Genomic DNA, 17,691 nt, shown 5'->3' with positions numbered 1-17,691 from the left:
AAAATATTGCTGGAGGTATACACACACATATCCCTTTACATTTTGCTTATATATACCTTATACATATACATTCTTTTCATATATGTGTGAATATTTGTGGATATATATATGGAGAGAGAGAGAGAGAGAGTGTGTGTGTGTGTGTGTGTGTGTGTGTGTTAGCTTTAATACAGGGAGCATAAAATGTATATATTTTTCAAACAATCATTTAAAGCCATTAAGACATTATACTTTAGACAGACTCTTTGCAACACATTTTCATCAGGTTTAAAGTAACAGTTTTGCTTGTTAAATAAGTAGAGCCATTCAGTAATCTTTGGGAATCGTTTTGTAGAGCCAGCATTTTCTGCAGATGGTCCATACTTTCATTATGGAAATGCAGCATTGTACTAAGCACAAATCATAATGGCGCGTGACTGGCCTTCCTTTCCTAAGTTCAAGCAGTGCTCTAAACCTGTCCTGTAATAGCTTTAACTGATGGTCCTGCACCTTGCTGGTGAAGCTGTCTTCAACTCAGGAGCTTTGAAATAAAAGATACATCGGCACTTGTCAAATGATGAGATTACAAATGATTTCACTGCAAAAATGTTATGTCTGCCTCAAGTCTGACATCATTTGATGAAGTTAATGACCTGTCTCAGATTACCAATCTGGCAGCTTTTCATCAGACAGGTGCCTCAGAAAAAGTGGAATCCCTTTGTTGTTTCATTTCTTTCTCAGGGAAGGTAGCCTGAAAAGTGAAAATGAATCTGGCAATTGGAGAATCAAAAAGTTTCTAAGTAACATCTATTTAATTTATTTTATACCACAGATACTCAAGGGAATCTCCCTGAATGAAGATTCAGATCCTGACATATAAAAGCCCATCCTTTCTTGATGATACCAAAAGAAATTAAACCCAAAATGCACATGCTTTTTCCAAAACCAAAATATTGTCCAAGAATGCTGGCAAAGAAACCACTGTCCTTCACTTCAATTTTTCAATTAGAAGAAGGGGTAATGTGTGCTGTCAGTGTGAAAGTATATACAATATGTTTGTCCTGCGCACAACAGGAGCGGAATACAGGAACATCTGGCCATAGCCTCAGTGAGATTGCACAGGCATCTGTTTACCTCTCGGCTCTGTGACACTGATGGTTCTGAGCTTAAAATACACAGAATGCTTTATCTGTGGCCTAATTTACATTGCTGAATACAACTACTTGAATCAGAAATCACTGTCCTCAATCTCAGTGTTTTTCTCCCTGTGATTAGTGGGAATGTGCATATTGTTCCAAGACCATGATGCTTTTGCCCTTTCGGACTCAAAAACACAGAACTACACTCTGTGAACCTTTTCAGTTATGTTTTGTTAAGAATTAATCACTGCAATCAGAGAAATGTGATTAAATATAAAAGAATCAGGGCAAAGACTCAAGGCACAAGGGAAGTTACTCCCTGAAGTATTTGTGTAGACAGAGATACAACAATGACAAGACTTTGAGAAATAATAATAGTCTTTCACCAAAGGCTGCATATTTAGTTTCTTATGCAAGTTGATCATTTGTAAAACCATGAAATACATATATTTTCAGGTTTTGCACAATGTCTTCTACTATATACTTTTTCTTTACAGTGTTTAAGATAATATTGGCAACATTTCCCTATCTACTTCATAGATCATGAAATTTATAAAGCATTTGGCATTTGTGTGTGTGTGTGTGTGTGTGTGTGTGTGTGTATGTGTGTGTGCACAAAATGCCTGTCAGTGTTTGTGGCTATTGAGGAAACTGAATAACAATGTGTTGCAGACAAAATTTAGTTTGAAAAAATACATATGATTTCTTCACTTAAAAGTAGGATTTTTTAAAAATTTCGAAAGCAGCATAAATATTATAACATTGAGTTGTAGAAACTGGCTGTGGTGTTAAAAAGTATTTCAGATCTTTTCTTTTTGCTTTCTAATAGTGGTAGAGATTGAACCCAGGAGTGCTTTACCACTTGGTTCTATCCCCAGCTCTTTTCATTTTTTATTTTGAGACAGAGTCTCACTAAGTTGCTAATACTTGCCTTACACTTGTGGTCCTCCTGCCTCAGCTTCCTGAGTTGCTGGGTGTTTTGTGTTTGTTTATTTGTTTGTTTTGCTGTGTTTTTTTTTTGGGGGGGGGGGGGTACTGGGGATTGAACCCCCAGATGCAAACATTGAGCTAAATCCCCAGTCCTTTTCATTTTTTTATTTTGAGGTAGGGTTTCACTAAGTTGCTGATGCTGGCCTCAATTTTGCAATCCTCCTGTCTCACCCTCCCAAAGTCACAGGGATTTCAGGTGTGTACTGTCACATTCAGCTCAAACTCTCCCCCGCCACTGCTGCCTTGGATAGTTGAGGACCAACTTTAACTTTTTCATCAGTTTGATCTTGAGTGAAGGAATTACTTTTAATATGTGGTTTAACAGGTATAGTATCCTACTATACTACTACTACTATTTACTTTGTTGTGGATGCTCACAACAAAGTAAATAGTGTAGATTGAATGAAAAAAGATAGTCCCTGCGGAGCCAATATTAGTTATATAAGTCCAGAAACTAGTTCTTTAACTTTGCATATGTGATATGTGTGTATTTATGCAGTGAATACAGTCGTATACAGTCTTATAATGTCAGTGAAAATCAGTAGAAGGATATGATTCTCTTTAATTGTGGGTACACCAACCTTCTCCCACATCACAATGGGCTTCTCCAAGAATGTGAGATGCAGGGATTGTGAAAGGCTCACATTCAAGGCATGATATATTTAAATCATGATTGCAATTCTTTTTCAGGTTGAAATTGTTACACATACTGGACCCCACAGACGACTGTGGATGGGTCCACAGTTCCAGTTCAAAACCATTCACCCCTCAGGCCAAACCACAGTCATATCATCCAGTTCATCTGTGTTGCAGTCTCATGGTCCGAGTGACACTCCACAACCTCTTTTGGATTTTGATACAGATGACCTTGATCTCAACAGTCTCAGGTAGGCAATGAGAACAATCTTACCTGGATGGTAGGATTGGCATATTCATCTGAAATGAGCATCTTTGGTAACATTAGTGACGTGATATCATGTTGCTGACAACATGCAGTGTTACCTGTGATTCACTGTTATCTCTTAGCATCTGAATACATGTGGTCAATATTTGTGTTTCAGATTTTGTTTTCTCTAAATGTAATTTATAGTCAGGACACTTTTAATAACCATCCCCTTTTGTGATATCTGGCCCATATTTCTAAATGTTTCAAGTCTGAATGTGACTTCTTTTCCTCATTTTTCTGAGGTTAGCATCACCTTTTAATTAGATTTCATCAAATTCTGAACCATCCTTCTTTTAGATTATAGAAGGTTTTAGGATGAGAAATTACTTAGTGTCATTATGTTATCCTACAATACTTACTTGCCAGAACCATAGTTCATGTGTACAAATTATGCTTTTTATTATTACTTTCTTTTTAAATGCAATACAGGCATTTTTGATTTTGTGGTCTCAAATTTGCTTAGCAGTTTAATTTACTACCTCAAGGCTTGCCATACTGAGGTACAATAGAAAATGAAGGGTCCAGTCTAGTGCAGTATAATCTCCCTTTCCTTGTTTTCTCTTTAAAACACACACACACACACACACACACACACACACACACACACACACACACACACACCCCCCCCCACACACACACATGCACACCAATCTAGCCTGGAATTCTTGCTCTGTGGTAGAGCTCTTGCTGTCATTACCAAGGGCCTGAGTTTGATCCCCAGCAGCCCAACCTACCCTCCACACCCAACACAAATCTGTGCTTCTAGATTTGATTATAAAGCAACTATATGACCTCACATCTTTTAAAATATAATTATGGTAAAAGATATTCTATTCTCATGGAATTTTTATCTGTGTCTTTGTCAACAGCAATTAAACATTTTTATGACAAAAAATTTGTTGCAAAGCTGAATTAAGCCTTTCTTGCTTATTTTTAAATTTAGTATATATTTGTTGAATACCTGCCAGGTACTCTATGATGTATTAGGAACTATATCTGGAGTAGAGCCAGCTGCCTGGGTGACTTTCGCTCTCATGGTCTCTGAAGCATCAGACACTCCCCATATCTAAATCTCAGCTCACCCCTAATCCTGCTCTTTCGCTGACTTCTCTCATCTCTTTACGTGACTCCTCAAGCACCTAGCACTCAAGCCAGGATCTAGGGGTTATTCTAGACATCTCCTCCTTTCTCACCTGCCGCATGTAATTCATCAAATTTTATCACATATTCCAAAACATGTCGGGAATCCTTCCACTCTCTTTCCATTGCCAGCACCTAGAAACCACATCTCTAGTCACTTGGCTCCTTTCTGCATCTCCCTTTTTACATACATGCTTTCCACTCACTGATGTATCTTCATAGAAAGGAAAGTTCCTACAGAGAAACTAAGTCCTTATTTAGTGTTTGTTTTTGTATGTTTAGTTGTTTGCTTTGTTTTTCTTCTTCCTTAAAGTTTTTGGTTCCAATACATTTTCTTAAACTTTCTAAAAATGGCACTTTTCCCCCAAGATGTCAGTCAACAAGGACAGGATATCATGGGTGTTAGACGAATTTTCAGTGATGCTTATCATAAAATATGGTCTTGTTTGTTAGTCGAGCCATTCTCAGGTAGTCACATTGAATCAACCCTTAACTTGATGATTGAATGTATAGTCATCAGTGTTTACCACAGTCATTATTTAAATGTTAACAATAAAGCTTTTAAAATAGTTGACCCATTTATCCTCTTTATAATTAAATAACTTGTTCGTTTCCTTTGCTGAAACATGCACAAGAACCTACCACTAGTTTTTAGTGACTGTCAGCAGCTGCTCTTGTAAGGCCCTGTCTTTTGTCTTGGGAAGGTGTCTTGAGCTCCTGCACATACAGCTCTGTCCTTTGTTCCGTGGATTCTTCCAGCATTCATCATTATCCTTTACCTCAGACACCATCCCTTTTCTAAGGTCTTTCTATCTTGCTTTTTTAGATGTATTTACATTTCCAAAGTCCTTTAGAATATTCCTCAGAGACTTTCCTACTTCTTATACAAAAGAGCTCCCAGTATTCTTGATATCAAATGACTTTAAATTGTTTGTTTGATTAGAATATTATTCTGTTTATTGGCTATTAAAGTGTTCATATTAACCAGGTTTATAAATTTCTTTTGATTGCCTTTGTGATTTATATTTTAAAATTTGAGCAAATGGACTTGTTTAGAGTCTTTTTAAAGACATTAGCTCCCTTTACAACATAGTTTTAATGAGAAATTCAGATTTAACTCACATCAACTTTGTGCCCTTTTTAGTATCATTTCCCATCCCAGCATTCAATTAGAAACTCAATTTGAAATTCTTCTTATTGCTGTAATCCCAGAGACTGAGGTAGAAGGATCACAAGTTAGAGGCCAATCTTGAAACTTGGTGAGATCCTTAGCAACTTAATGAGACCCTGCCTCAAAGTAAAAATTAAAAATTGAAAGGGCTAGGGATGTATCTCAGAGGTAAAACATCTCCTAGTTCAATCCCTAGTACCAATAAAATTTTAAAAATCTCATTGTTGCTTACTTTCATTCTAGTTCAGTTCTTTACCTGCCGTACATCGACGTTTTTCAGACTTATGCACTGATGCGATATGGCTGGGCATCAGTCTTGCTTTCTCCTTTAAACTGTGAAGAACTTTACTAAATATTTTTGTATCAATCGATCCTTAGTACCTATTATACTGTCCCTGTACTCTGTTAAGATATCATTAGAAATACGTTCTACGTGATAGTCTACCTGCCTACTCTCCTCAGTGGGAAGTAGATAAATAATGTGTTGACAGTCATAAAAAAATCAGATATCTTAACCTCATGGCAGTTCCTTATCTACAACAAGGATGCAAAATGTTAACAGTTTAGTGAAATACTTACTGATTGACCTGAAAAAAACAATGTAAGTGAAGCTGGATATACAGTCTCCCTTTCCACTCATGCTTAGCTCCTTAAAGATTGGTAACAATTATTTTAATTGGTATACAATTCACATAACATAAAATTCACCAAGTTTAAGTGTACAATACTGTGGGTGGAGGGATAGCTCTGTGATCGAGCATGTGCCTAGTATGTATAAGGCCTTGGGTTCAATCCCTAGCACCCCTCATGCACAAAGTGAATATAATACAGTGGTTTTTAGAATATTCACCATCAAGTGCATCCATCTCCACTATCTAATTCCAGAACGTTTCTATAATCATGACCAGTTTATTTTTGATTATGGAAAAATGTAAACATATATAAAATCAAGAGAGTGATAAGAAAAAAGACCTGTATACTTGTTGCTCGGCTGCAACACATTAATTCATGGCCAGTTTATACCCTGTCCACAACTTTGGATTATTCAGAAACCCCAATATAAATTTAATTAACATTTCCTTGCAAGCACAAGGCCCTGGGTTCAATCCCCAGCACCGCAAAAAAAAAAAAAAAAAAAAAAAAAAAAAAAAAATTTAATTAACAATAGGAAATTTATTCACCAAAATAAGAAGGTGTTTAGATTGGATGGGACCTTTACTTTGGATGAACTGACTGTATTTGACAAGCTAGCTTCTTGTTGCTCTCAAGAACAAGAAAACTTCTACTCCAGAAACTTCAGATATACTGTCCTTTTCTTACTGGGCCATATTTGCTTAGGCTTATACATCCCAGAGCTAAGTGACTACTGCCAAGATATGAGGGGTTACCATGACTGCCTTAGAAAAATAAGCTGCAGTGGAATTCCGAATGCTCTTCCATAGCTGTGACCAGGATCTGTACATTAGTACTTTCAACCTTAGTACTAGATGAAGTGCATTGTCTCATCCTTCCCCACATTTCTCTCTTTCCACAAAAACACACACATACATTCAACCTTTATTTTCAATAGCTAATTTATTTATCTGAAATTGGCCTTTCAAGCTTCTGGAATCTGTTTCCTGTTTTATTATCACTTCTTATCCCCCACCAATAATGTTATGAACTCTGTATTTCAGCCAAATCCTGTACATCAAGACTGCATGCCTTTTTCCTTCTTAGTCACAATTCTAATCTCTGTCTTTTTAGTCATGTGCTTCAAGGACTCTTCCTTCTCTTCTTTATCTCTACATATCCTATTGTAACTATCCCATGGTATCCACTGGGAATTGGTTCCAGGAAGCCCTGAGGATGCCAAAATCTAAGGATGCTCAAGTCCCTTTTATTGCCATATAGTATTTGCATATAACCTATGCACATCCTGTCTTTAAATCATCTCTCTTTTACCAGTAAACCTAATACAATGTAAATGCTATGTAAATAAGAGTTATCCAATATTGTTTAGGGAATAATGACAAGAAAAATGTCTGTACATGTTCAGTACAGATACAGTTTTAGTTTTTTGGTTTTGTTTTTTTTTTTTTTTTCTTTTCCCTGAATACTTTTGGTCCATGGTTGGTTAAATCCAAGATGCTGAAACTATGGATACGGAGGAGTAAGCATACTATGTACAGACCTAGTTCCTGTGGACTCTCTGCATATAAAGTTATGTATCACTGAATGAGAAATTATTTGCTAGCTTATTTTGTCATTACAAACATCATATTTTGTACTTACACAAACTAAGAGAGCTGCATGATTATCAGGTAATATACTCTTACCTGACCACCACTATATGCAGTTGGTCATTGACCTGTAAGTATTATGTGATGCATGTCTGTATTCTCCCTTCTCATTCTGAACTATTATTAATGTTACTTTCTAACTTAATTTCTTTAGCATCAATTCATGAATGTTCTTGTGATATGTCATGTATCTTCATATAAATCTTATGTTTTCTTTTTTTCCCTACTTCTTTCTAAAATAATACTGACATACAGTCAATATTCACTGAATAGCCATTTATGAATGAATTAACAAAAATACATGTAAAAGTTTCCTTGGACTCCCAAGACCTTTTAATTATACAGATTTTTTTTTTTAACCTTGCTTGGTATCAGACTCATGACCTGGATACCCCAACCCCAGATACTTCTTTGTTCATAGTTTTTATTCTCATGCAGCAGAAAAGCCTCCCTTGGTATTTATACATTCATTATTCTTAAGCTGCTTTTTATGGTGTTGCCATTTTGCTGCAGTCCCAATTGATTCTTATATACTAATTGGGAATTTTATGGAAGTCAATAGTGATCCTAAGTAGATCCCTGTACCCGCACAGCTTTTTTATCCTGTGTTTTCTTGATGATTAGAAGGGAGTTTCTTAAAATTTTGAATCATACATTGCTGCCTTTTATGGAACTCATTACTAGCTATGAAGTCATTCATGAATTTGACGAGTCTTGGAACTCCTCATATGCGTTCCTTGTGAAAGCCAAGGTTTCATTATAAAGTATTTTGTTTCCTGTCCCATTCACTCTTTCTATCACTTTAATGTCAGTTTTTTTTTGATCCCTTACTTAAAATTTTTTTTGAATAACACACAAAACTGAGTTAGAAAGGGTTTGGATTTGGAGGGAATCTAGTGTTTAGCTGTGTGTAAGAATCAGGAACTCCAGCTCCCATTTTGTCTGGATTTAGAACGAAGGATTTTCTAATGGATTGGGCTATTCCAACATTCCTGATTTAAGGTCTGTTGTAGCAAGCAATAGTTTTCGTGCCAGTAACATATGTGAATTAAATTAAATTGTGTTACAGAATCCAGCCAGTCCGCTCTGACCCAGTCAGCATGCCAGGGTCATCCCGCCCAGTCTCTGATCGAAGGGGAGTTTCCACAGTGATTGATGCTGCCTCAGGTAGAAAACCTCCTCACAGATGTTTACTGGACTTTTCTATGCATTTTAAATTTATTTTCTTGCACAATGTAGAGGATGATATTCATTTGCCGTGGTTGGTTTTCTTTTTTGGTGGGATTGTCGTGTCTTAATTCAGTTCTGTTCCTATATTTGTTACTAAACAATGCCGTGCATTTGAACTTTCTTAAGGTTGGTAAATAATACGTTGGAGTTGGCACTTGATTAAATGTAACGAACCTAGTATTGAAGGCTACAGAGTTGATGACTGTTTGGCCTTTGATCACTGAAATATAGAGAAGCAACCTTGACAGAGAACGTAAATACAATATATGGATTCAATTTACTCAACCTGTTGAGTATCAGAGTGCCCGATCTGTGGATGTAGAAAGAGTCCAAATACTACAGCTTGAGTAGTTTTATTATTAGAAGCATAAAGTTAAGAAATTCATTAACTTAACTTTAGCCTATCTATCACAGTTATTAATTTCCTATCCTTGGACTCAGTCTGTGAGAATGGATCATTAGTACCCAGCAGGAGCCCTTTGCCTTTGTCTGTGATAGTTGCTGCTTTAGTATTATAAAAATGCTTTCAGTGAAGCCTGCTAAATAGTTGAATTGTTTGTAATAATACGTTTCCTCGTCTCTCAAGAGTGGTAAAGCAACTCAGCACAGTTTGCCTTGCACTGTGGTGCAGCTGTGGGATATCTGAAGATCACATGCAGCAGGATTTTTGTCCAAAAAGTCTCTCACAAGGAGAATTATTAAATACTCACTCAGCATTTGTCCAACAGTTGAGTCAGAGAGGATTTTAATCTATAGTGATTTCAAAATCCCTGAAGATTGCTGATTTGATTGAGGCTTAAACTGCAGAAGAAAATGGGAACTATCACAAAACTGATTTGTGAAGGTCACTTTAGAAAAAACCAAAGCTTCTGCCTGTGCCTGGGTCTCCTCTCTCCCCCACCCCCAAGTTTCAAAACTAGTGACTTTTGTTCATTTTCTTAGCTTTCTGATTTCTTAGTGAGGGTGTTGTACCTTGTTTCTTACTGAGCTGTCCACAGGCAGGGCTATACCTTAATTTTTAATGTGGATGCTTTCTTTAAAGGACTCTTTTTTATTTCTCTGCTTTATTTGGCGTATATGGATGACCCATGGAAACAACGCAGAAATGGGCAATCTGGCTCCTTGCTTCCCTGCGTTGAATGGGATATTGTGATGGATAACTTAAACATGTATTTTTGATAGTCTCAATTCGAGAGTACTAACAGCCTGTGCTGATCTGAAATTATCATTTAAAGTTCTGGAAAATGTTATATATTTTAACCTGAAGGATTTTATTCAATATTGAAAGTATAGGCCTTGTTGGCTTCTGAAATATTCTTAAACTACCATATTACTAATACTTTGTTTTCAAGGGACTAGCTGCTTGGGACACATGTTGCCAAAGTGATACAGGGTTTTTAAAGTTGGCATATTCAGTATGGTAGTCTTAAGGCAGTACTCCATAAGTAACCATTTTAGTTCTGTGTAAAGTTGCCTCCCACAACAAAAAGAAAGTTCAGCGACCTGTTATTTCCATAATTTAGTTTAACTCTGTTGCAAAAAGTTTCTTAAATTGATTTCTGAGTAACAAATTAGGCCTTTGCTATTGGTTTACTTGTATTACTATCAGATATACATACATCCCAGAAGTTTCTAGGATAGTGCTGTATGACATTGAGCCTCTACCTGAGAGTATGGATCTTTTGCATAGCAAAGGGACTTTTTGGTGGCTACATTTTATTACTGTGTTTTTTAGGCCAATTTTCCCTCCAGAAAGCCATAGTTCCTTTCTGAAAGATAACCAAAACATGAAATGTGTGTACTGCTTTCTTTAATTTTGACTAAAGATTCTCCATAGATGAGGAATTCAACTTTTATGAATAATTCTCTCTTCAGTTACTTCTCACATGGTTTGAATCCTTTTGAATGAGGAGTATATATTGTCCAACATATTTTTTGAGTAAATGTTTTGTTGTGGCACTTCCATCTGTTTTATCTAATAGGATCACTGTTGTTAACAGAATTACTTTCCTACTGATGTTTAGCAAAATTAGGGTAAATAATGTGAATTCTTTATGGGAAATTTTTATTTTAGTTTCTTCTGTTAAAAAGAATGTGGCTGGATGTGGTGGTGCATCCTTGCAGTCCTAGGTACTTGGGAGACCAAGGCAAGAGGCTCTTAAACTCAAGACCAGCCTGGGCAACTTAGCAAGATCCTGTCTTAAAATAAATAAAGTGGATGGGGTTGTAACTGTGTGGCAGAGTGCTTGCCTCGTATGTGTGAGGTCCTGGGTTCTATTCCTAGCACTGCAAATACACACACACACACACACACACACACACACACACACACACACAACAAATAATAATGCATCTAATATATTTTATAATTGCATCTGAAACAAGAAGTGCTTGTCTATGACCCACAGTTTGGAGTCTACTGCATATGAGGAAGATACTTATCTTGGAGTTTAACTGCCTGTGTGGGTCTTTTTCCCTAGGCTTTATTATTTTATCTTATTTTCCAACATGTTATATGATGTCATATATTGCCTTTTTAATTGTTCTGTGACTTATTTTATGGCAGTCCTTATATCAGTGGCAGCTCTTTTTCTAACTTGGTAATTTATGATTTTTTCTTTTCAGAGATACTTAAAATTGAAAGTGATACACCTAAATCTTTTGGTAGTTACAATGATTTTCAAAGTGATAATATTTTATTTAAACCTTGGGTCTACAGTTTATAGTTAGACACCTGTGCTAATCTGGCTGTTTCTCTGTTGAAACCAAAAGAGATGAGCAGGGCAGCGAACCACTTGTGCTAAGTATTTCTCTCTCTCTCTCTCTCTCTCTCTTTCTTTCTGTCTCTCTCTCTGTTTTTGTTTTTACAGTTTCTTGAGTCCATAATAACCTCCTTCACATAGAAACATATTCCCTAACATACACATTTTTCACATATTGACTTCAGTGAATTAATCACAAGGTAAATTCTATGCCGTTAGATACTTGTAGACTGGCTTCTTAGTATCTCTATAGATATATGTGTATTTTAGTTCCTCAGAAACTCTGTAAGTGCTTGATGACATCTGTTTCATCTTATCTTTGGTGATACAAAAAATACCAGGCTGCTAAAATTTGCAGGTTAGATGACTGTGAAATGTTCTCTTCTTGGAAAAGGAGATGACCTTTCTGGAAGTGGACACTTCATAGACTCCTAACCTCAGACAGAGGCTATCCAGAGCGAATGGGCCTTGAGACAACTGCTCAATTTCCCCACATCTAACAAATTAAAAAGAGTGACTTCAAATCATAGTCTGTATTTTTAGGTAAAACACTGGATTGATTTCTTAATTCTGCCCCTGTACATTCTTTTTTCTTTGGGTATTTTAATAATTTCTCCTTTTGTTTGAATCTGTTGTATATGTTCTTATTTTAAAGTATAGGACTTTTGGGGGGTATTGAATTTTGTTTTTTTTTTTTGCAGTATTGGAGATTAAACCCAGGGGTGCTCTACTATGGAGCTATATCCCCAGCCCTTTTTATTTTTTATTTTGAGACAGGGTCTCCCTAAGTTGGTGAGGCTGATCTCAAACATGAGAATTGCTGGAATTACATTGTCACCACCACTCCTGGCTTAAGGTATAGGACTTCTAAAGAGAAAGCAGAAAATAACTACTGATGCCTTGTTTAAACTTGGTTTCCCAAATTGGTGACTGGTGTTTTTCTTGTAAGAGTTGTGGGCTGTACCTTCTAGATAACTTAATAGCACCTTTATTTGGTTTGGGGCCATCAAATCAAAGAGCCTATAATGATCTGGTTCACCCTGAGTTTGTTTGTCCTTGTTTGTAGTTTTACTATGGAGATTGAAGTTTACCAACAAAGAATTCAAAACAAATCAAATTAAAGGAGAAATTTATGTCTGGCTTACATGAAGAGGAAACGTCCTTGTCATGCTTTAATATAAAGTAAAAAGTTTATGAAGGAAAGATGGTAGAATGAGACAAACATTATTCCCCTATGTACACGTATGATTACGCGAATGGTGTGACCCTACATCATGTACAACCAGAGAAATGAAAGGTTGTGCTCCCTTTGTGTATAATGCATCAAAATGCATTCTGCTGTCATGTATAACTGAATAGAACAAACAGTAAAAAGTAAAAATAAAGTAAAAAGTTTATGAAGAAAAGTTAAAAGAAGTGGTAAGAGCATAATTTATATACATTTCTGAGGAAGATAATAGGAAAACAGTAGCAATAGATAAACAGAATTGATTCTTACCCTTCAGAGCAGGCTTGATAATATGAAGGACAAAGTCACAGACCTGGTTGTTTATTGTTGTTGTTAAAGTAAGAAAAATATGATTTTTGTTGTTCAATCAATACTAGTAATTGCTAAGAAATTAAAATTTAGGGAAGAATTTTTGAACAAATACCTAATTTTCCCCCAATTTGTAGCTTACATATACATACTGGTTTCATTTGATTCCTTATATAATAATTATTGGTGCCTACTCTCTATATTTTGCACTTGAAACTGCAGATCTTTAAAAAATTTGGGTTGAGTTGTAAATCAGTGGTAGAGCATGGGTTTAGCATCTGTGAGACCCTGGGTTTCATCCCCAGCACTAACCCATCCCCACACACAAAATATACCTGAGAACTTCGACTGCACAAGTGACAAGGAGATCTTTCGGCCGATTGTCGTTTCATGCTGCAGGGCTGTGCTGAAGGGACATTCTTACAGAGGCATGCTTTTATCTTATGGAGATTTTTCGTGTTGTGCTGGGAAGAGGATTCCTAAGGATTATATATCTCTGTATCTACAATTGCCATTCCAATCTGAGGTAGGCAGATTTAGCCTTATATCTCTTTTTCTTTTTCCTTTTTTAATGTTTTTATTAGTGCATTATAGTTATATGTAATATTGGGCTCATTTTGACATAATCATGTAAGCATGGAATATAATTTGCTCCACTTCATTCCTCAGTACTTTACCATTCTTTATGCCATCAGAGACAGAGAGGCAAAGAGATTTTTAAGAGACATCAATCAGTCGACCATGGCGAGGCCATGTAGCTCTGTCTTCTCTAAACTAGAACTGAGGGTCAGAACCATGTTTATAATCATGGTTTTGAACTTTGGACCCACCTAGAAATCCTGTTTCCTGTCTCACCATTCGGTTCTGCATCTGTAGTAGGAAGTTAAGATTTCCTGTGCAAAGTTTTGTTTCATCTTTATTAGAAGAGGTGACTTCAGATTATTTCCTAAAACAACTTCCAGATACAAAGGATACATAGTTCTTTAGAAATATTAAGATATTTCTTTGAATAGATGATGTGGATTTCAATTAAGAGAGTTCCAGATAGCCTTTGTGATTATAAAGTGACGAAAACTCCAGGCTTGTACCTTGGGTATTCAAAGCCTGTGTGGGATCAGTAAGAGGATTAAGGATAAGGGTGAAATTAAAAGAAGGCTCACGGCTGACCTGTGAACAGTCCCTCAGAGAGGAAAAATATTCAAACTCAGATATTTTTCATTAGAAATAACAAAATATATGTATATTAGTTCTCAACCTTTTGAACAACTTACTATCACTTTAAAATCAAAAGTAAGTTTTAGAGATTAAGAACTTTGAGGAAAAACCTGATCTCCCCATAAGGACAGTATTCACCCACATCTTTCTTCTTCTGATTTAAATATTTCTTTTATTACTTCCTCTAATATTTGTAAGGTACCAGCGATTTAAAGTCAAGTTAATGATGAAGAACAGATTAGCTCAGCACAATTTTAAAAAAATCTATTGCCCCAATTGAAGATGAAGAAAGATAAACAAATAGAATAAGCTGTTGGAAGAGTATCTTCTGATGACATGTGGCTTCTTAGAATAAATCTTTGTGCCCAGTAAAATCTTGCATATGCTTTCTCTATTGCAAGCACCAGGTCCTTGGCATGACTTGAAGTCTTTTCTGATAATTTTAAGGAGTGAATAGAATCCCTCTCACTGTTGGCATTCTAGGATGCCACATATTTACATGGGACTTTGTGATGAAAAGACTTTTTCTGTTTTGTACCTTTAATTACTACATCCCTAATACAAGACAGAACTATTTATGTAGTTACTTGCCTGAGGATATGGTGGCATGGGGACAGTGTTGGGGGCAGCATTAGAAATTGTTTAAGTCTGAACCGGGAATTCTATTTGTCTTCATGACATGACTGTCAAATTGTTAGTGCAACACTATTTTAAATTGTGTCCAAGAGCCTGAGAGGCTTATGCTTATAGGTGCTATCTGTAAACTTAGAAACAAACAAAGAGCCCCTCTCCTTGAATAGTAGCCCAGTGGGCAATTAAAGAGCAGCCCAGGACCTCACTTGGACAACTAGTCAGAGCCAGACCTCCTGATAATCCCCTGGACATTGTAGAAAACTGTCACAGAAAAGCTAAAGTAAATAATCAAAGTGAAAAATATTTGTTACAGGAGAAAATTTTGTTCTCGAAGCTTGATATAGTGAAAAGAATAAGGACGGTCAATATGAATCTTGAGTTCTAGTCTCAGCTCTGCCTGAAACTGAATACCTATTTGACCAGTTGCTTCAAAACTTCAGTGAAATTTGTCAGGCACAGTGGCATGAGCCTGTCAGCCCAGCACCTTGGGAGGCTGAGGCGGGAGGATTATTTAAGACCAAGCATGCAAGGCCAGCATGGCAACATAGCAGACCCTGTCTCAAGGAAACAAACAAACCCCCACTAATATAGTCTTCCATAAAATGAAGGAATTGAATGAGGTCATTTCTAGAATCCCTCTCAGCTTGAAAAATGATGTATATGTACTTTGGAACACATTTAAAGACATTTCTAAAATAGCGTATAATTTATGTACAACAAAAGTACATGTGTTAATCATACAGCTCAATGAATTTTTATACCCATATAACCATCACTTGGACAAAAATATAGAACATTTCCATCCAACCAGAAAGTTCCCCTCCTCCCCTTCCAGTTAGAGAAGTTAGTTTCCAATTAGTTTCTTCTAACCTACAGGTAACTATTTCCATCATCATAAATTAGCTTGGCCTCTATTTAACTTCATATAATTGGAATCATGTGTATCTTGCATTTTTTGCTTAACTTAATGATTTTGACATTCTAAAATGTGACATTTGTCAGTATGATTTTTAACACTGCAGTTTAGTATTCCATTATGCATATATACTAGACTTCATATATCCATTTCCAGCTTTGGAGTATTAAGAATAAAGTTTCTATAAACATTCTGTACAAGTTTTTTTTTTTTTTTTTTTTAACTAGGCACTTGTTTCCTTTGGGCATATATCTAGGCCTGGGTTTGCTCAGTCACAAGGTTAAATATTAATTATTATTAACTGCCAAAAAGTGTTCCAAAATGACTACAACCATTTAGCATTTTTGCTAGCATTCCAGTTGCTCCACTTTCTCATCAACACTTGGTATTGTTTGTCTTTATTACTAGCAAATGTGAAGTGTAGTTTTAATTTGCTTTTCCCTGATTAGTAAAGATACTGAGCAGCTTTAATATACTTGCCAATTAGATGTTTATGTAATGCATTGTCTTTTTTTTTTTTTTTTTTTTTGTACCAGGGATTCTACCCAGGGATGCTTAACCACTGAGCTACACCCCCTTTATAAATATTTTATTTTGAGACAGGGTCTCCCTAAGTTACTGAGGATGGTTTTGAACCTGTGATACTCCTTCCTCAGCCTCCAGAGCCTCTGGGATTACAAGTGTGCACCACTGGGCCTGGCTTGTTTAGTCTTTGATCAGTTTTTATTGTGTCAGTTGTCTTTCTTGAATATCACGAATTCTTTAAATAGTCTATATATATGTTTTTTATTAGACAGATGCGGCATAAATATTTTTCTACCTATTAGTTTTCTTTTCACTTTCTTAATAGCGTCTAATAAGCAGAAGTTCAATTTTCTCATTGTTATTTCTTTTGTGTTTTACATGTGCACACACACACACTTCGCTTTCCTCCTGGCTTGTCTCCAGAGATTATATAGATTTAGCCTTCATGTTTAGGTTTGTGATCCCTTTCATACTGATTTTTACTAGGATGGATGGCAGGGATCAAAGTGCTCAGTTTCTTCCATACAGATATCCAGTTGCCATAGTACTATTTGTTCAAAAGATATGCCTTCCCTCCAATGAATTGCATTGATGCCTTTAAAAAATAATATTTTTCCTGGATTCTCTTTTCTGTTCTGTTTTCATCATAAATATTACCTTTGCCTATAATGAGTTTCATGTAATTGGAATCATTTCATATATATACTTTTATATCTTGCTTCTTTTAAACCAGTATCATACTATCTTTATTGCCATTAATTTTTGGTAAGATTTGAACTCCAGTAGTTTAATGCCTCCACCTTTGTTCTTCTTTATGGTTTTCTTGGATATAAGCTCTTTGCATTTTCTACATGCATGAACTTGTGTAAGCATAACATTGGTTCCCAAAAATGCAGTCCACAGCACCCTGGGAGTTCCCTAGACACTTCCAAGTGGTTTGTGAAGTTAGAACTATTCCCATGGTAGTACTAATTCATTATTTACTTTGCTTCTTTATACTTTGAAAACATTTAGTACAAATGGCCAGAAGCAATTGTGGATCAAACTGGTAGTATCTAACTATAGTAAAGTCAGTGGCACCCAGCTATGCTAGTAGCCACTGCCACTCCACTCAGCATTTTTTAAAAATTATATACACTTAAGGATATCTTTAAGACAGCAAAAATCATTAATTTAAATTTTGATCCTTGTGTAACTTTTTAATATTCCATATATTATACAAGAAT

At 36.0% G+C, this 17,691-nt stretch overlaps 1 protein-coding gene across 1 annotated transcript in view; it reads left to right on the top strand.

The window, feature by feature from the left end:
- The window catches only part of BCAS3 (BCAS3 microtubule associated cell migration factor), a 568,797-nt gene that overhangs the window by 293,121 nt on the left and 257,985 nt on the right, over positions 1-17,691 (top strand). Inside the window, 2 exon segments of the mRNA XM_079131371.1 lie at positions 2,799-2,995; positions 8,717-8,814. Coding sequence (XP_078987497.1) covers positions 2,799-2,995; positions 8,717-8,814 — 295 coding nt within the window.

This window comes from Sciurus vulgaris, assembly GCF_902686455.1.
Source record: "Sciurus vulgaris genome assembly, chromosome: 3".
NCBI lineage: Eukaryota > Metazoa > Chordata > Mammalia > Rodentia > Sciuridae > Sciurus > Sciurus vulgaris.
Note: the sequence above shows the minus strand (reverse complement) of the source record. Positions and strands in the feature narration are given on the sequence as shown.